Here is a 19,755-nt window from a genome sequence, read left to right as displayed (position 1 = left end):
TGGAAAAATCACTCCTTTTTAATTTTCCCCACCCACTTCACATTCACTCTCTTTCCTATCACCTCCTTGCGGCCAGTGTGAGTGCCTCCCCTCCTGAAGCTAAGGCACTGAAGCATGATTCAACATTCAAGTCATCCCTCTTCACTCCCTGTCATCATGTTTCTTTCATTCGCATTGAGGAATTTTCTTTTCACTTTTGAGAAAATGATTCAAATCTCTGCATTTCTCCCCAGTCCTGGGTTTTCCCATCACTCTTTTGCATGCATTTTATTGCCATTGTTGTCACCTTTTAATGAAATCACTATGCTCTTCCCCTAACAATGATCATCGTATTCCTTCACAGTCACAACTGGATAGTTTGTACTTCCATTCCCACTGTTCATATTTTTTTAAACATTATAGGCTCATTTCCACTGCCAGATTTCTGGTAGGTCTACAGCTCAATACAGTGCGACTCAGTCACCACGTTTTGCTTTACGATTGAGCCGTGTCGTGACCAATTGAAAAGCCAAAAGTGGCGGCCGAGTTGCGCTGTGTCGAGCTGTAGATCTACCAGGCGGTCTTAACAAAAGGCAGTGGAAAAGAGCCTTATTTGTGGCCATGTCATCAGCTTTCAGTAATTAATTCACCTTTTCCATTTCTACCTGGTGTACTTGTAGTACCACCTGTCTTTAGGCACAAACCTCACCCCCTGGATGTCAATGTCGGAGACATTGCCAGGTTTGAGTGCGAAATAGAAGATGCGCCAAACGTCACTTTCAAATGGTACAAGGCCGGCGCCGAGATCCGCCAGAGCGAGAAGTACAGGATCATCAGCCGCAGCACCACATCCTCCCTTGAGATCCTCAACTCTGCCAAGGTGGACACGGCAGAGTACACCTGTAAAGCCACCAACAAGCACGGCAGCGACAGCTGTGCTGCTAGTCTCAACGTGACTGGTAAGTTGAGTGGAATGCATGGTTTTGAAATATGTTCTTCTTTTCATACGTTCAAGAACTGGAAAGATTTAATTACCTGGCTGATCTGGTCTCCTTACTCCTCAGATGATCCGTCTGTGGACAGTATTGTTTTTGTAATAGGAATGTGTCATACAATTGTATTGTACTCTGGTTTTGTTTTTCTAGAAGTCTTCCCACCCGAGTTTGTTACAAAGCCTGAGCCCATGACACTGTTTGTGGGCAAACAGGCAAAGTTGCTATGCGTAGTCAATGGGTCTACTCCAATGAATGTTTTATGGCATAAAGACAACATTGCCATAAAGGCTGACGAGCATTTTAAAATCACCTCTGATAAGAACAAGTACACGCTTCTGATTAGTAGACTGGAACAGAATGATCAGGGTACATATCTGTGCAAAGCATCAAACAGTGTTGGTACAGCTACGTGCAGCACAGAGCTGAAGGTTATTGACAAACCCAGCTTTGTGAAGACTTTTGAATCCGTGTCAGTAGCGGTGGGTAACCCGCTGCGCCTTGAGTGTCAGGTGAACGAGGACACTGGAGTTACTATATCCTGGATGAAAGATGGCAAAAAGATTCACAACACCATGGATTGCAAACTCTCTTTTGAGGACAAAACGGCCAGTCTTGAAATACCAAAATCCAAACTTAAAGATACTGGCAAATATGCTTGCACTGCAGCAAATGATGCAGGAAGCAGTGAGTGCTCATCTGTGATAACGGTACAAGGTAAGGTTTTTGGAGGTAACGTCCATGACAAATGCAGTATTTTTTTTCCTTGAAAAATCTGCATTTTTAAAATTAAAAATATTTTTTTCTACTCTCATAAAGAAATTATTTCCCATGTCTTTGAGCTGTATGGATTGATGATTAATATTGTTTTTTTCCTCTTCTTTGATCATTTCTTCTTCTTTTTTTTTTTCTTTTGATTTTAAATTCATTTTCTTATTTTTCCATCCCCCGCCCATTCTCAAACATCTTTAAAACCATCAAAATCAGAGCCACCCACATTTGTTAAAAGGCTTGAGCCAAAGGTCCTGTGGAAGCAGGGCACATCAACACGTCTGCAGTGTACTATCAAAGGGTCACCCGAACTTCATGTGACATGGTTTCTTGATGCCAGGCAACTCAGCACTTCAGACAAGCACAAAATTACTTTCGCAGATGGCAAAGCCACTCTGGAAATTATTGATCTTGTTGAGTCCGACAGTGGAAATTACACTTGTGAAGTGTTGAATGAGGCAGGCTGTGAGAGCTGTAGCTGTCACGTTACAGTCAAAGGTTTGTTGTAAACAATGGCATCATTTGTCATATTATTTATGAGGTTTACAGATCAATTTCAGCAAGTTTGAAAATAATCTGGCATTTCTTGTTTTGTAGAACCTCCTTCCATCAAAAAAGAACTTAAAATGCTCGAGGTGGTCAAAGGCACCACTGTGCAATTTGAATGTGAAGTTACAGGAACAGCACCATTTGAGGTCACCTGGTTAAAGAACAAAAAACCGGTCAGCACTGACAAGAAACACAGTGTCACTTCAAAAGACTCCTGTGCCTCTTTGGAGATCAGGTCTTTTGAAAGTGCAGATGTGGGTGACTATCAGTGTTGCGTCTCAAATGATGTTGGTAAAATCATTTCAAAATCAGTCGTTAAGATGAAAGGTCAGTGTGGTTTAATACCCATAGCTTGATTTTAACCATCATCATTCAATAGTTTTTTTTTTCCTGTCAATGCACATGTTTGATTCTCCATTACTTTATTCTTCAGAACCACCATCATTTGTTAAGAAAGTTGAAAACACAAATGCAGTTTTTGGCAGTGCGGTTACGCTACAGGGTACCGTTAAGGGCTCTGCCCCAATAACTATCAAATGGCTAAAGGATTCAGAGTTTCTGTCAGAGACTGAGGCTAATGTCAAGATGACATTTGAAAACAACATTGCCCATCTATCCATCCACAACGTAACCATCGCTCATGGTGGTAAATATACCTGCCAAGCAGAAAATGAAGCTGGCCAACAGAAATCGGAAGCTACATTAATTGTTCAAGGTCTGAAATTATTTTGAATTTAATATCTTGCTTTCAGTTGTAGCACTGCATATTTTGAAGACATATTAAGTGCTTGTATTCCTGTTTTAGAGCCTGCTAGGATCGTTGAGAGTCCACCCTCTATCAGTGTAACTGTTGGAGAAACCGCCACTTTGGAAGCCACTATCTCAGGGAGTCCAGAACTGAAAGTCAAGTGGTTCAAAGTTGCGAAAGAAATGACATCGGGCAGAAAATACAAAATTGCACTTAAAGATAATGTAGCCATGTTAAAAATCCTTTCGGCTGATAAATCGGACAGCTGTGAATACAAAATGGAGGTGGCCAACCGTGTTGGAAAAGAGGAATGTTCTTTCGATGTAACAGTTTTAGGTTTGTTTAATTTTACCTAATATCTAATATCTTTTTAAACACATTTGAATGATTCAGATATGTATTTAATGTCTCATTAACACATTTGATTCACCCAGACATCTATTTAAGATCTTTGTAACACATTTGATTGATATCTTAACTAACTTCTTTCTGTCCATCTGAGCAGATCGAATCATACCACCGACCTTCACAAAAATGCTTAAAAAAGTTGATGGAAATGTCGGAGGTGATGTAATAATGGAATGCAAAGTGTCTGGGTCACAGCCCATGACTGTATCTTGGTTCAAGGAAGGAAAACAAATCACATCCGGAATGAAATATCAGACGGACTTTAAAGAAAGTACAGCAATGCTGAAAATACTGAATTTAGAGACAGCTGATGCTGGGGCATATTCTTGTCAAGCAAAGAATTCTGCTGGGCATGCTGAAACGAGTGGAAGCTTGCAAGTGAAAGGTTAGGGGAACATCATGGCTTGTAACACTATGTGCACATAATTACATCCATGTAATCATGAACTGGTTATTGTTATTGAATTATAAGGCACATATTTCTCTTTGAAATGTAATTTAGAACCCCCAGTCTTCATAACCAAACCAGAGAACCAAGATGTCATCCCAGGATCAACTGTCAGTTTTAAATCTGTGTATTCTGGAACGGCTCCATTCATTGTGAAATGGTTTCGAGAGGAGAAGGAGATTATTACAGGAGGCACATGTTTCATTAAGAAAGAAACTTCTGCAAGCACATTGGAGCTTCACTCTGTGAAACCCACTGACTCAGCTAAATACACTTGTCAAGTGTCCAACGATGCTGGGAAAGTGGTCTGCACCACAGTCTTGTTTGTAAAAGGTGCAGTGTCTTCTCTTTTTTTTCTCTCCTGTGTGCGACATTTTAAATGTGTGATGTCTTTCTCATTTAAAAGATGATTTTGTTTCTTTCCCCTGTAGAACCCCCAAAGTTTGTGACGAAGCTTGAGTCCACAAAACTTTTAATGATTGGCAACACTGTAACTTTAGAGTGCAAAGTAACTGGCAGCCCTCCTATCAATATACAGTGGTTTAAGAATGATACTGAAATCAGCTCAAATGAGAAATATCAAATGACCTTTGCAAACTCAGTCGCCACTTTCAAGATGGTCAACTGCAGTACTGATGATAGTGGCAGTTATATATGCATGGCATCAAATGATGCTGGTAGTGACCGTTGCAGTTCTGTGATCTCTGTAAAAGGTGTGTCTTTTTCTCTATGGTCAAATTATAGAATTTACAATTCAGTCTTAATCTACAGAGCAGAATTAATCAGCTGTGACCATCTTTGTTTTTAGAACCTCCTGCATTTGTGCGGTGCTTTGAAGCCAAGGATGTTGTGAAAGGCTGCGATGTTGTATTAGAGGGGTTGATATCAGGTTCAGCACCCTTTGAGATTACGTACTTGAAAGACTCCAAACAGATCAGGACTGACAGGAGACACATCATGAGTCTTAAGAATGACATTGCTACTCTGCAAGTTCTGAAATTCGATGCCAGTGATGCTGGGAATTATCAGTGCACAGTTGCAAATGATGTAGGGAAGACATCTTGCGAGTTCCAGATTTCTCTTAAAGGTTGGTTAGCAGCAACGTATATTTCTTACATGTATAAATATAATGTGCTATCTTTGAGGGTAGTTACTGTATATTAAAACTGTACTGATCTCAGTATACTCATTGATTTTCCCTCATTAGAACCTCCATCATTCGTCCAGAAGATTGAAAACATGAATGCTGTTCTTAGCAGTAAGCTAACAATGCAGTGTGTACTGAAAGGATCTCTGCCCTTGACCATTACCTGGCTGAAAGACGAACTTGAAATGAAAGATTCTGAGCATGTACAGATGTCTTTTGAAAACAGAACAGCAGTGTTATACATAACCAGTGTTCAGTTGAACCACGGTGGCAAGTATACCTGTCAGGCCCAGAACGAAGCAGGAAGTCAGAAATGTACAGCAACATTAGCAGTCAAAGGTTTGTTAACATTCATATACGCCACCATTTACCTTGGTGGGTTTGATGCCTTTGATGCAAAGTAAGAACTTGATTACATAGTGAGAGATGATGTACTTTGTCTAACTTAGTTTGCTGTCCATTTTCAGAGCCAGCAAATATTACAGATCCTGCTAAGTCTATCAGTGTAACAGCAGGAGACCCTGCAACCCTTGAGTGCAGATTCTCGGGGACTAAGCCCCTGAAGGCCAAATGGTGTAGAAATGGAAAAGAGCTGACCTCAGGCAAAAAATACAAAGTCCAAAGCACGGACAAGAGCTCAGTCCTAAAAATCTTGGCAACAGAACAGAGTGACAGTGATGAATACGTATTTGACGTTTCCAATGATGTCGGAAACGACTCCTGCGTTACTACTGTTTCAGTTCTAGGTCAGTTTAATTTTGTGCTGTTTCTACCCATTACACGTTTTTCTTCTTCTGCTCAAAGTAACATTAAGTTATAGTTACTTAAGTCTTTTACTTGTTCTACAACAGATCAAATTATCAAGCCATCATTCACAAGGAAGCTCAAAGAAATGGAAGGCATTAAAGGGTCTTTTGCCCAGTTGGACTGTCTAGTATCTGGGTCCTTGCCCATCACTGTGCATTGGTACAAAGACCATAAGGAAGTAGAGGCAGATGAGAAGCACAAGTGCATATTCTTTGAAAATGCCGCTTCTCTGGAGATCACTCGCCTTGAGAGCGCTGACAGTGGCACGTACACTTGCATCGCTGAAAACAAAGCAGGCACTGATCAGTGCTCTGGGATTTTGAAAGTTCAAGGTTCGACGTCTTTCTCCCTTATTTCAGATTTAAGATCAATTAAAATTTCATATAGCATAAAACATATCGCTATGTAAGTCATTTTGTATTTTTCACTCTTTCCAGGACATATTAAGTAAGAATACTACTTGAGACTTACTGTGCTACAGTAACAGCAAGATCAGATTTACATTGCAAAATGCTTTGTTACTTTTTTTTTATACAGAGCCCCCCATGATAATTGAAAAGCCTGAATCTGTGGAAGTTATTCCTGGGTCAAAGGTGAAGTTTACTGCACTCATAACTGGCACTCCACCGCTGAACATCAAATGGTTTAAATCCAATAAGGAGATCACAACAAGTGTTGATTGTGCCATTCTGAAAGATGACTCCTCCACCTCTTTGGAGCTTTTCTTTGCTAAGACAACAGACTCCGGAGAGTACATCTGTGAAGTCAGCAATGTTGTTGGTTCAGACAAATGCCAGGCAACACTGTTTGTGAAAGGTTGTTTTCCTTTATTTGTAGTATAAATACATCTTTTAATTGAGGACTGCTGACTTTCAGAATACATGTGTATTTACTGTTTTTGGTCATTTTTCCTTCTATTCTTCAGAACCTCCGAAATTCACCCGAAAGCCTGAGGGCCTCACTGTTGTTAGACCCAGTCAAAATGTTGTCTTTGAATGTCAGGTTGTTGGAACTCCTGAAATAGATATTTACTGGTTCAAGGATGGAAATGAGTTAAGTCCAAGTAATAGATATAAGATGGACTTCTCTAATTCTTTGGCAAAGCTTGAGATACTTGGCTCTGAGATCAAAGACAGTGGGGTTTACTACTGTGAGGCTCGCAATGAAGCTGGTAGTGAAAGCTGTAGCATGGAATTTAAAGTGAAAGGTTAGTCATCCGGTTCTCTTCAGTTGTGTAATTAATGTATTTGTTTGCATTTGAAAAGGGACAAGCAACTATAGTTTTATGTTTTTATTGTTTCAGAGCCCCCCGCCTTTATTAAGCAACTGACACCCGTTGAGGTTGTAAATGGTGCTAGCACATCCCTTGAGTGCCAGGTTACTGGCACTGCTCCATTTGAGATAACTTGGCACAAGGACTCAAAGGAGATCAAACTGAGCACAAAGCACGTTATGACAAGGAAAAATGGAACTATACATCTTGAAATCCAGAAGTGCGATGCTTTGGATGCTGGGGAATATCAGTGCACAGTGGCGAATGAAGTAGGAAGCTGCTCTTGTCGAGCAGAGCTTAGAATCAAAGGTGTGTAAAGAAACACATAATACCAAATGTCAGTAATAGTTCGTACAGTATAGGTAGGCTTTTCAAAGTTAACCTCTTGTCTTTCTCATTAGAACCACCATCATTTGTAGAGAAGATCCAAAATGTTGCCACAGTCCTTGGAAAAATGGCAGAGTTAAAGTGTGTGGTGAAGGGATCTGCTCCCTTGACTGTTCAGTGGCAAAAAGATGAAGAGTGGATCTTGGAGGATCCAAAGATTGAAAAGATGTTTGATGGTAGCGTGGCTATTCTGAGAATTCCAGTCTGTGAGTCAGGTCATGGTGGAAGGTACACTTGTCAAGCTGTCAATGAAGCAGGACAAGAGAAATGCTTTGCGACCCTTCTGGTGCAAGGTTTGTCCTTTTTATATCACCCAATCATACTGCGTATAGTATTTCTGAGGCAGTTTACAATATGATTGTACAATATCAGTGGTATGGTATGACTATACATATACATTACATGTTTGATCAGTTTTGAACTTCTTTCCATCTGTGCTTTTAAAGAGCCCCCACAGATTATTGAAAAGCCGGACACGATCAGTGTCACTGTTGGAGATCCGGTCAGCTTAGACTGCAAAGTAACAGGCACTCCTGAGCTCAAAGCCAAATGGACTAAAGATGGAAAGGAGCTGGTTTCCAGCAGACAGCACGTTGTCAGCTTTGCAAACAACGTCAGCAGTCTTAAAATTCAGTCTGCCCAAAAGGGAGACACAGGCCATTATGTATTTGAAGTAGCAAACCACATAAATGCCTGCACATGCAAGGTTGAGTTGGTTGTAGTAGGTCAGTGTTTCATATTGTTTATACTTTTAAATTATAACTATTTTGTAAACGATGCATCTGACAATTTGATCTTCCAATCTCGGTAACAGATCAGGTAATTCCACCTGCCTTCATAAAACCCCTGAGTGACATGGAGGAGATTTTGGGTTCTGCTGTACGTGTTAGCTGCAAAATATCCGGATCCCTCCCAATTACTGTGGAATGGATCAAAGATGGAAATAAGCTATCTGGTAGAACAAAGCACAAAATCGTCCAAGAGGACAATAGTGCTGCCTTGGAGATTGAGCACTTAGACAAGACAGACACTGGGACGTACACTTGCAAACTGACCAACAAAGCAGGCAGCTGTGAATGCAGTGCAGTGCTTAGGGTGAAAGGTCAGTCGGAGTCTCTCTTCATTGCGCTGATATCTTAAAACACATCAGTAAATAGATACATATATATTAAGAAGGTTGCCAGTCGCAGAGGTATACATTAATGTGTTTTCTCCTTTCAAATGCACTTTAGAGCCTCCAAGCTTTGTGATGAAGCCAGAGTCTCAGGCAGTTCTGCCAAACACTACAGTTCGGTTTAAGAGCACCTTCAAAGGAACTCCACCCTTTACCGTCAAATGGTTTAAGGAAGACACAGAGCTGATAACTGGACCAACGTGCTTTACTGGAATGGAGGGTTTATCGTGCTTCATAGATCTCTTAACTGTTGGTGTGTTGCAATCAGGAACTTACTCTTGTCAAGTTAGCAACGATGCTGGTACAGTGAAGTGTACCACTGATTTACTGGTTAAAGGTTGGACTTCACTTTTTTTCTTGAGTCTTAATCCGATTTTCCCATCTCATCACAGCTCCCTCATTGTCACCTTCCTTTATCTTGTGTCCTTAATGCGATCCCATCATCCCATCACAGCTCCCTCGTTGTCACGTCTCTTTTTTTCTTTTTGTCATGGATCACTTGTGTGTTTCTTCATCACTATATGTGTGGCCATCACCATTTTTGTCTCTCACCATCCTCTCATCCTCCCATCCTCTCATTCTCCCTTCCTCTTGCGCCTCACCCCTCATTTTCCATTAACTCTTATTTTTCCACCTCTTCCAGCTCCATCTTCCATCTTCCATTCGCGGATTTCCATTTTGCCATTTTTTCCCCCACTTTCCCCCCTCAGGATGCTGACTTGTTTTAATCTGTCATTTTTACAGAACCTCCAGACTTTGCACAGAAGCTTCCAAGCACAAAGTTTGTGAAACTGAGTGACTCTGTCGTTCTTGAATGCAAAGTCACTGGCACTCCACCTCTCCAGGTTAACTGGTTCAAAAATGATTCAAAACTCACTGAAAGTTACAACTGCAAGATATCCTTTGATGGCGTGTTGGCAGTCCTTCATATAGCCACTGCATCATTTGAGGACGATGGAGTGTATACGTGTGAGGTTCAGAATGATGCGGGAACTAAAAGCTGCAGCTCCTCTCTCTCAGTGAAAGGTCAGATAACCAATCATTGTGATCGTGTGAAATGAACATGCAACATCTTTAAGATGTTACGTGTACAGTAATACAGTATATTTTGTACATTCGGAGTGTGTACTGTATGCATTGTACTTGGCATTCAGGCATTGAGTAAATGTTACTACATAGTTAACACATTATATTTATTGTATTTCACACATTTGCAGTGATATAGTAGGTCAGCTAATAGAGGAATACTGTGAGATTCAAGTGGGAGCATGTCTACATTTAAGATAAGACAGTTTGTCACAGTAATTTAAGTAGCACACTAGAATGGGCCGGATGCAGCAGATTTGGCACCTTATTTGCTTAAAAAAGATGTCAGACCTCTCTTGTTATCCAGCAAATATTCTTAGCGGTGTACATCCCGAGGAGGTCAGTGATGCATTTATCACGAATAGAAGAAAACGTAAATTGTAATTGTCATGATATTTCATTCTGCATTTGGCCCATTCAGTTCTGGGGTGCTGATTTCTGAAGCACATTAAATAATACAAATACTACACATTACTAAGCAGAAAGATGTAGGCTATAGAATGGTTGGATACCCACCAATTATGTACTGCAATACAACAATATTAAACTGGAGTTATATTATTTACAGAACCGCCATCTTTCATCAAAGTGCCTCAACCTGTTGAAGGACTGAAAGGCAAAGATGTCAGTCTGAACTGTGAACTAAAAGGCACAGCACCTTTTGACATAACCTGGTTCAAAGACAAGAAGGCACTTAAGGAGGGCAGGAAATATAAGTTTGTGTATGAAGGATGTTCCACCACAATGCACATCCTTGGTCTGGAGGCATCCGATGCCAGTGAATATGAGTGCAAAGCATCCAACAGTGTAGGAAGCGACACATGCAGTGTGTCTGTAATGCTCAGAGGTTTGTATACGTTTTGTGTATGGGGTGCTGTAAAATCCTGTGACTTTGCTATGAGGTATATGTTTCATTAAATGTCTTTGAAAATCTTTTTTGAACTATACAGAGCCGCCTGTCTTTGTGAAGAAACTGTCCAATATGACAGCAATGACCGGGGAGGAAGTGACTCTGGTCGCTACAGTGAAAGGCTCTGAGCCAATGACAGTGTCTTGGGTTCAGGACAAAGATCATGTTCTTAGGGATGGTGACAACCGCAAAATTACCTTTGAGAACAACCAAGTCACTCTTAAAATCTTTAAGGCCGACAAAACCACGGCTGGGAAATATACCTGTCAGCTCAAAAATGATGCTGGGGTGGCAGAGTGCATGGCTAACCTGACTGTTCTAGGTCTGTATATGTGTTTCAGGCAGTGTGCATGCCACATCTTTTTAAATTTGGACCCCCCAGGGCTCACACACACATATGGTCTCTCCCCTGTTCACAGAGCCCGCTAAGATCGTTGACAGGACAGACTCTTTTAGTGTCACGGAAGGCGATGTAGCTGCTCTTGAGTGTACCGTCAGTGGGACCCCTGAGTTAAGACAAAAGTGGTACAAAGATGGAAGGGAACTGTCAAGCGGAAGGAAGTACAGGATTACCTTCGCCAAAACCATTTCCAGTCTTAACATTATGACGAGTGAGAGGGACGACAGCGGAGAGTACACTTTCGAGGTCCAGAATGAAGTTGGCCGCGATGTCGGCAAAATGCACCTCACCGTCCTAGGTTTGTTGTTATTTCCTCAGGTGTGTTAAATATCATCAAGTGCCATAGTGCCTGAACCCCCATGTTCAATAACTGTGCATTTTTACACAGATAAGTTAATCCCTCCAACATTCTCACGGAAACTGAAAGATGTCCAGAGCATTGTGGGTAAATTAGGTGAACTGGACTGTAAAGTGTCTGGAAGTTCACCTTTCACAATCTCGTGGTATCATGACGGAGCGGAGATCACAAGTGGACCTAACTACGAAATCGCATTCGCTGACAACACCTGCACGCTGAAAATTCCCTCACTCAAACTGACCGATTCTGGAAAGTACCAGTGTAAAGCTGTTAACAGAGCAGGAACAACTGAAACCATTTCCACTTTCGTTGTGAAAGGTTAGTCTATGCTTAGGGGTGATTAATGCACCTTTTTGCAGTTGTATTATTTCTTTTTTTAACAAAATTGGTTAAATATGGGCGAATGGCCAAGATCCTGAAGTATTCCTCCTCTGTATCTCCTGTAGAGCCTCCATCTTTTGTGACCCAACCCCAACCGCTGGAAGCATTGCCTGGCGCAAACGTTACGTTTACCGCAACAGTGAGGGGAAGCGCCCCCCTGAAACTCAAATGGTTTAGAGGGAGCAAGGAAGTTGTGGCTGGAAGGGGCTGTGAAATAGCACTTAAAGGTGACACGGCTACCTTGGAGCTCCGGAACGTTGATAAATCCCACGCAGGAGAGTACACATGCCAAATATTTAACGATGCTGGAAAGGAGAACTGCACTGTGAACCTGTTTGTGAAAGGTTGGTTTTTGTTTGGTGCATGACGGCATTGTGTTTGTTTTTCGTTGGAGACTTGTTACTATTAATGTGTGTGTTGTTTTGTCCTAGAACCTGCTCGTTTTATTAAGAAACTTAAAGACCTTTCTGTTGAAATGGGGAAATCCTTGATTCTTGAATGCACGTATTCTGGAAGTCCTGAAATCCATGTGAAATGGCATAAGGATGGCCAAGAGATCTATTCCTCTTACAAATACAACATGACTACGACTGAAAGCTCCTGCATCCTGGAGTGTCTGAACAGTGACAAGGAGTCAGCAGGGAAATACTCTTGCGAAATTTCTAATGGAGCTGGAACAGATATTTGCCATAGCAATGTCGCTATATTAGGTTTGTGTTGTGATTTTAATGTCTATGCTGACATTAGTTTATGGTGTATGCATGTAGTTACATTGTATTTCGCATCTTTTTTCGCAACAATGTTTTTTCTTTTTTAAAAATTGAACTGTAGAGCCTCCATACTTTATTGAGCAATTGGAGCCAATGGATGTCACGGCTGGAGATGCTGTTTGCTTAAAATGCCAAATAGGGGGCACACCTGAGATTAAAGTATCCTGGTTTAAAGCCGATGGAAAACTGAGATCCTCTGCTATGTGCAAAATGGAGTTCTCAAAAGGTGTGGCCTCTCTCAAAATAAGCAAAACTTCTAAAGCGGACATTGGTGAATATACATGCAAAGCAGAAAACAATATTGGATCAGCATCGTCCAGTTGCCAACTTACTGTGCAAGGTGACTCACAATTGTCCGACATTTCAGTATTTTTTCTTGTAACTATAAATAGTAAACTGTTTTCAGCACAAAACCTACCCCATTCAGTGTCTAAGTTAAACAATTGCATTTCAGATGTCAAAACGCCACCATCTTTCCCCAAGAAAATTACCAGTATACAGCAAACTGAGGGACAGGCAGTCAAGTTTGAGTGTCGTGTGGCTGGTTCCTCTCCTATGGAGATATCCTGGCTGAAAGACGGTGAACCCTTGAGAAACACTGCAGAATTCTCAATGAGTTTTGATGATAACTCGGCCGTACTTGAAATAGCCCGAGGAGAGATGAGGCATTCCGGAGAATACACTTGCGTTGCGACAAATAGTGTTGGAACAGCATCTTGCCGAGCCAAACTCACACTTCAAGGTCTGTTTGGTTTAGTCAAGTTGTCTGACAGATTTGATATGCGAATTATAAACATGTACTTAACATCTCCAACCATGTTATTTTCTACCTGATGTTATAGAGCCAAGATATCCACCGGTCTTTGATAGAAAGCTTTTGCCAATGGAAGTAACTGTGGGCGATAGGGTGGAGCTGGAATGTCACATGACCGGGTCTATGCCCATGAAAGTGACGTGGTCAAAAGATCACAAAGACATTCGCACAGGTGGAAATTATAAAATATCCTGTGTGGAAAACACTGCCCACCTCACCATACTAAAAGCAGATAAAAATGACTCTGGACGTTATTCTTGTCATGCTACTAATGACATGGGAAAGGACTCTTGTTCCGCGGAAGTAACTGTACAAGGTATCCCTTTCAACGGCTTCTGTGTGATGGTGGCTGCTTATTTTTGCTGCTCATTTGACAACAGCTCTACTGCTTTTCTGATGCTCTGCAATATTCTGAAGAGGACGGCTGTTTTTTTTTTTTTCTTTCTTTTTTCTTTGGTCTAGTTTTAACGTTTAGTGTACCTTTCTTATTTCAGAGCGTAAAATACCTCCCACCTTCACCAAAAAGCCTGCTGAGACTATTGAGGACGTTGAGGGCAAAGTTGTGAAAGTAGAGGGCCGTCTGTCTGGATCTCAGCCCATGACTGTGAACTGGTACAAAGATGGCAGGGAAATCTACAGTTCTGAGCAGTACGACATATCCTTCAAGAGCAATGTGGCTGTTCTCTGTATCAAGAAGTCCCAGACCTCAGACAGTGGCATGTACACCTGCAAAGCCACAAATGAAGCGGGCAGGGACAGTTGCGAGGCAACAGTGAGAATCTCAGGTATTGTATGAGCAGCAGTGTATGCCATTTCAGTGTATGTTATGCCGTGCCGTGCCGTTCCGTGTATGCCGTTCAGTTTTTTTGTGTTATTGCGTTGCGTTTGCATTGGTGTGTTGCGTTTGGAGAACACTGTGACAGGGCAACATTTGTTCTGCTGTCGCAGTGTGCTTGATTGGTGGTAATGGTTGCACACACCAATAAGCAATGTTTTCTTCTTAAGCTGGATTTGTTCATCTATGTGATCGTTTGATGACCGTTTGATGTTTGGTGGTTACTCTTGCTATTGAGTTTGCTCCTATGATTTTCAGTCTTGCTATTTTGCTTGCTACACTACATTTTGCTTGCAACAGTTACGGTATTTGATCATCTTTTGCTTGCGTTATGTCATTCGTGGTTGTTGCTTGTTCATCTTGCTACAATGTTTTTTTTGCTTGCTACAGTGTTTGTGGGGTATTGCTATCTGCTTGCTTTATGTTTTGTCTGTTTAATTTCCCTTAACCCATACAAGTAATTACATTTGATGAGGTTACTTGCTTGCAAATATGTGTGTTTTTTTATTATTATTTTTTACTTCTTTCACTTGTGCTTGCTGCTCGCAGACATGACGGTATCATGTTCTCTCTTGCAGTTTTGCTTGCCACATTGAGAGTGGTTATTCTTGCATTTTTATTTAACTTTCTGTGCTTGCGACATTGCTAACATTATTATTGCTATTGCTGCTAGTATAATTATGTCTGCCATTTTTTTTCTTTTGCAATACAGAGCACAAGGTGCCCCCAAGCTTTGACATACCTCTTAAGCCAATGACAGTGAATGAGGAGGGTAAGCTCACCCTCCGCTGTCATGTCCGAGGTTCTCCTCCCCTGAGGATTGCGTGGATGAAGGACAGGAGGGAGTTGTCTTCTTCCACCAACACTAAGATCACTTTTGTGGATGGCACAGCTACTTTGGAGATTCTCCGTATGTCTAAGGGGGATGCTGGAGATTATTTGTGCAAGGCCACAAATGAGGCTGGAAGTGAATTTTGCAAGTCCAAAGTGACAGTCCAAGGTATCTTGGAGTTAATAGTTTTTAAGCGTTTAAGTGCGAAATTTGGCAATTTAAGTACAAATTTTGTGCTGCTTAAAAATGGAAATTTGAATTTGTGTGCTGTGCTACCTTGTGAAATAAATCACCTAAGTGTGGTACCTCTATGTAATACATGTAAATTAAGTTTAATATTGATATAACTGAAATCCAAGAATAATTAAAACCCATTGCAGTTTGTTCCTATGATTAAAATGCCCAAAAGGGGGAGATATAAAGAGAAATCAAATAATAAGAGTTACAAAAATGCTTCTTGCTTTCATATGCATTTGCAAAGTGTAGCTTTTTATTTGTAGCTTACATGCAAATATGCTTGCTCCGGTTCATTGTTGTTATTGCAATGTTTTGTAAGCTTTACTTGTGCTGATGTTCTAATCTCTTCTACTCCTGACTATGGATATCAAGAAAACTTGAAACTCAAGAAAACTTTGTTACTTTGTCTTGTTATTTTAACAAGACAGTGTTAAGTTGAAAGTTGAAAGAAAACTGAACAACTACAGTATGGTTTAACTAAAACCTAAACATTCTTGCGAACTGGGTAGTTCAACGAGGCCTGGTCACATCTGGCCTATCACCCATCTTTTATCTAAACACATTAAAAGTAAATTAGTGAATGTTTGATTAATTATTTTTTTTTAGAAAAATCGGCACCAGCACCAGCAACAGCCCCAGAACCCGCACCAGCTGCTAAACCAGCAAAGAAACTTGATAACTTGTACTTCATTGAAGAACCCAAGAGTGCTCATGTAACAGAGAGTAAGTACTGTGAATCAGGTCTTATCTTGCAGATGTAGAAAAGATAACAATTTAATTGATGGCTATCTACAGTATTGACATGCAATGACTCAATTTTCAGAGGGCACTGCCACCTTCATTGCTAAAGTTGGAGGTGACCCCATCCCCAACGTGAAATGGATGAAGGGCAAGTGGAGGCAGGTTACTCACGGCGGTCGCATCTCCATTGAGCAGAAGGGCCAAGAGGCCAAGCTTGAGATCAGGGAGGTTACCAAATCTGACTCTGGACAGTACAGATGTGTTGCTGCTAACAAACACGGAGAGATTGAGTGCAACACAGACCTGAATGTCGAGGAGAAGAAAGAGGTCGCCTATGAAAGTGTGAAACTGAAGAAGTGAGTTTAGCTGTATAAATCATTACCATAACTAGGATACAGTAACTATTACCAGTTGTGCAGGTCGATGATACAAATAACTTCTTTTATCTCATCAAGGACTCCATCAAAGCAGAAGAGCCCGAAGGAAGGTCAGGATATTGATATTGTTGAGCTCCTGAGAAATGTAGATCCAAAAGAATATGAGAAGTATGCTCGTATGTATGGAATCACGGATTACCGTGGTCTCCTACAAGCTATCGAGCAGTTGAAGAGAGAGAAGGAAGAAGAAAGTGGACGCCCTGTAAGTTGCAGATCCCATGTCAATGTAGTTACAAAAATATATTTTTTATTTGCTGGCAGTGTAGAGAAATGATCCCCAGATGGATGATGACAATTGTTTGTCTTGTTACACCTTTTTTGCTCTTTTAGGAGTCAGGCTTAGCTGGAAGAGAAGCCGAGGAAGACTTGGCCCAAATCGTGGCTGATTTGCAAAAGAGAATGGAACAGACCGAGGTCTTTATAGTCTTTTAACTTTCATTAAGTTATTTGAAACAAACAAACAAACAACAAAAAAACAATGTAGTTCAGTGTACACATGTAACTCATCAATTCTATTACTGTCTTGTTATTTTACAGCCTGTCACTCTTGTGAGGGATATCTCAGATCAAACAACAGTTGTTAACCGAGAGGCTGTGTTTGAGTGTGAGATCAAAATCAACTACCCAGAGATCACATTGTCTTGGTACAAGGGCACGCAGAGACTTGACAATAGTGATAAATATGAGATCAAAATTGTTGGTAACCGTCACATAATGAAGATCAAGAACTGCCAGTCCAGTGACCAGGGCAATTACCGGGTCGTATGCGGGCCTCACATCTCCAGTGCCAAACTCACCGTGCAGGGTATGTACACAGGAATGCGGCTATTTATCATTTGGTGTCAGTACAGTTGGGTGGGATATCTGCTTTTCTCTTGACAGACTAAGTTTAATCATGAGTTTAACAACGCCATCGTCATTCTTCTCTTCACAGAAGCTAGAGTGGAGGCGCATTTGGAGGAAACTGCTGGTAAGGAAGGCCAAACCTGTACTCTGACTTGCCAGTTCTCAATTCCTAATGTAAAAACACAGTGGTTTAAGAATGGGAAACGTTTAGAAGCAAGCAGCAGGTACTCTTTCACCGTGATTGATCAGATTCAGAGGCTGACAATCAAAGATGTTAGGCCCGAAGACCAAGGAGAGTATACCTGCAAATATGACAACCTTGAAACGTCGACAAATCTTTGGATCGAAGGTTTGTATACATCAAACGAGTCTCTAACTTGTCGATCAAACCCACCTACTAACCTCTTCCATCTTCATTTCTCATGAAGACTTGAATGTTTATTGGATACATCTTTGAAGATTTACCGAAATCTTGGATTCTTTTAGCTGACCTAGTCTTATAGTCTTCTTTTATACCTCTCTTCCTCTTGCTAAGTGGTCTTGCTAAGGGTATGGTAAGAGTAAATCTAAAGAGAATCTTCATCAATTTACGTACATTTACAGGTAAACCTAAACGTGTGTATGTCTGTGTCATCTGTGAAGTCAATCAAGTCTTGTTGCTGATAAACCCTACCGTTATCTATTTTTAGCTGAACAAATTCACTTCACCAAACGCATCCAGAACATTGTGGTGAGGGAGCGACAGTCAGCCACTTTCGAATGTGAAGTGTCTTTTGACAATGCTATCGTAACGTGGTACAAAGACACGTGGGAGCTTAAAGAAAGCCCAAAGTATAACTTCAGAAGTGAAGGTCGACGTCACTTTATGGTCATCCGCAACGTAACTTCTGAAGATGAAGGTGTGTAGAGATGAATACAGTCGTGTGTTCACAAATACCGTCTTTCTGAAAGTCTTTTCGTAAAAGTCAAGACACTTGAACTAACAACATCAATAATTCTTTAGGCGTGTACTCGGTCATTGTGAGGTTGGAGCCCAGAGGTGAAGCTAAAAGCACAGCTGAACTTTACCTATCAGGCAAAGGTCTGTACCGCCAGTTTTATGTGCAAGTTCTGTATCTTGATAGTGTCAATTAGTTTTTTAATACAATTTTACCTCCTTTCACAGAATTTGATGTAGGAAGGTTGCCATATGGTGAGTATAGGATTTTAAAATGAATCAAGTTTTTTTTTCTTACACCTCATAACAAAGCATACTTGCATTTGTTGTAAGACTTACATACGCGATTAGGCTTACAGTATATTAATTCAAGCTCAAATTCAAATTCAAAGATTATAGCTAATTTTGTAACATCCTTCAGATGTCCCTGACACATCAATTCGAGTGCCCGAGGCACCTACAGCTTATGCCTATACTAAAGGTAAGATTGGGGTATAATAATTTATTCACATAAAAACTAACTTATTGATTCACATCAGTCATTAACCATCATTCAAATTCTGATGAATGTATCATCACTTTCTAAAAAAGAAGAATCATCCACCGAATACTACCAGTATGAACAGAGGATGGAGATTAGAGGTACAAGGACTTCTCAGGCATCTTGCTATCATTCATCATCTTATACTTCCCTTTAACTTCCTAAAACCTTAATGTTAAACCTTCATTTATAGCAATAATACCATGGTAATCGTGGTAAACCTCACTTCATCAAAACCATTAAAAACGAACAAAAGATGGTGACATAGCTGTCCATCTTTTGGTGACTTGTCTTGTCATGTCTTCTTGTCTCCTTCACTAATATTTCTTTGTGATGTAGTAGTAGCAGAAGCATAGTACATCCACTAACATCTACTCTCTCTTCACAAAACGATAAAACAGACTAACTGGGTGTAACAAGCTAACTAGGATTCCATATGAGCTCTTCACCACTGTGTGGTCCCATTATTCCAAATAACCTCTTTGCCATTGTGTGCTCCCAACTAAAAATGTGTGCCACACATTGAAATACCTTTACCTTCTTTCTTGCTCTTTCTTATCACAACTTGTCCCTCTTCACCAGAGCGTGAAATGTGGACAGAAGAAAGGGTAGTAGAAGAGGTCACTACCAAAGGAGGTATTAATACATTCTTGCTCTTCTTATTACTCATTTATTTACATAATTCACAGAATCATACATACCGGTTTAATGGTATGAACAGTTAAAATAGAATTCACCGATTTTAAGGTAAGGTGCTTTTTATTTAGGAGTATTTATTTAACCCTTTGTTGTCCTGTGCATTTGATGAATTGTACGGTCTTTGTTATTGTTGCTGGTTTGTCAGTCTGTTTGCTATGTAGGCCAGCTAGCATTTGTATTTTTCCCCAAACGTGTTGTCGTTATATTGTATTGCTTGTGTCTCCAATGTCCAGTTGCTCCGAAATGTG

The 19,755-nt window shown here is 40.7% G+C and overlaps 1 protein-coding gene across 50 annotated transcripts in view; it reads left to right on the top strand.

Annotated features, from left to right (window-relative positions):
- Positions 1-19,755, top strand: part of ttn.2 (titin, tandem duplicate 2) — a 178,736-nt gene that overhangs the window by 45,487 nt on the left and 113,494 nt on the right. For 28 of the 50 annotated variants that reach the window (XM_063213163.1, XM_063213153.1, XM_063213185.1 and 25 more), the window contains 44 exons: positions 660-938; positions 1,125-1,688; positions 1,959-2,240; positions 2,340-2,618; positions 2,725-3,006; positions 3,097-3,375; positions 3,545-3,832; positions 3,950-4,228; positions 4,327-4,608; positions 4,704-4,982; positions 5,103-5,381; positions 5,510-5,788; positions 5,894-6,181; positions 6,387-6,665; positions 6,775-7,056; positions 7,153-7,431; positions 7,524-7,802; positions 7,956-8,234; positions 8,324-8,611; positions 8,742-9,020; positions 9,428-9,709; positions 10,338-10,616; positions 10,720-11,001; positions 11,099-11,377; positions 11,468-11,755; positions 11,884-12,162; positions 12,250-12,528; positions 12,650-12,928; positions 13,043-13,330; positions 13,431-13,718; positions 13,897-14,187; positions 14,950-15,237; positions 15,913-16,029; positions 16,130-16,403; positions 16,503-16,686; positions 16,815-16,898; positions 17,022-17,289; positions 17,419-17,679; positions 18,020-18,229; positions 18,334-18,411; positions 18,496-18,522; positions 18,689-18,748; positions 18,859-18,909; positions 19,391-19,444. In XM_063213163.1, coding sequence (XP_063069233.1) covers positions 660-938; positions 1,125-1,688; positions 1,959-2,240; positions 2,340-2,618; positions 2,725-3,006; positions 3,097-3,375; positions 3,545-3,832; positions 3,950-4,228; positions 4,327-4,608; positions 4,704-4,982; positions 5,103-5,381; positions 5,510-5,788; positions 5,894-6,181; positions 6,387-6,665; positions 6,775-7,056; positions 7,153-7,431; positions 7,524-7,802; positions 7,956-8,234; positions 8,324-8,611; positions 8,742-9,020; positions 9,428-9,709; positions 10,338-10,616; positions 10,720-11,001; positions 11,099-11,377; positions 11,468-11,755; positions 11,884-12,162; positions 12,250-12,528; positions 12,650-12,928; positions 13,043-13,330; positions 13,431-13,718; positions 13,897-14,187; positions 14,950-15,237; positions 15,913-16,029; positions 16,130-16,403; positions 16,503-16,686; positions 16,815-16,898; positions 17,022-17,289; positions 17,419-17,679; positions 18,020-18,229; positions 18,334-18,411; positions 18,496-18,522; positions 18,689-18,748; positions 18,859-18,909; positions 19,391-19,444 — 10,974 coding nt within the window. The remainder of the gene's footprint in view (positions 1-659; positions 939-1,124; positions 1,689-1,958; positions 2,241-2,339; positions 2,619-2,724; positions 3,007-3,096; positions 3,376-3,544; positions 3,833-3,949; positions 4,229-4,326; positions 4,609-4,703; positions 4,983-5,102; positions 5,382-5,509; positions 5,789-5,893; positions 6,182-6,386; positions 6,666-6,774; positions 7,057-7,152; positions 7,432-7,523; positions 7,803-7,955; positions 8,235-8,323; positions 8,612-8,741; positions 9,021-9,427; positions 9,710-10,337; positions 10,617-10,719; positions 11,002-11,098; positions 11,378-11,467; positions 11,756-11,883; positions 12,163-12,249; positions 12,529-12,649; positions 12,929-13,042; positions 13,331-13,430; positions 13,719-13,896; positions 14,188-14,949; positions 15,238-15,912; positions 16,030-16,129; positions 16,404-16,502; positions 16,687-16,814; positions 16,899-17,021; positions 17,290-17,418; positions 17,680-18,019; positions 18,230-18,333; positions 18,412-18,495; positions 18,523-18,688; positions 18,749-18,858; positions 18,910-19,390; positions 19,445-19,755) is intronic. The other 22 variants (XM_063213183.1, XM_063213158.1, XM_063213186.1 and 19 more) reach the window with 19 other exon arrangements.

The sequence above is a fragment of the Engraulis encrasicolus genome, chromosome 13, assembly GCF_034702125.1.
Source record: "Engraulis encrasicolus isolate BLACKSEA-1 chromosome 13, IST_EnEncr_1.0, whole genome shotgun sequence".
Taxonomy (NCBI): Eukaryota; Metazoa; Chordata; class Actinopteri; order Clupeiformes; family Engraulidae; genus Engraulis; species Engraulis encrasicolus.
The sequence above is the reverse complement of the archived record's forward strand: the minus strand, read 5'-3'. Positions and strand labels throughout refer to the sequence as shown.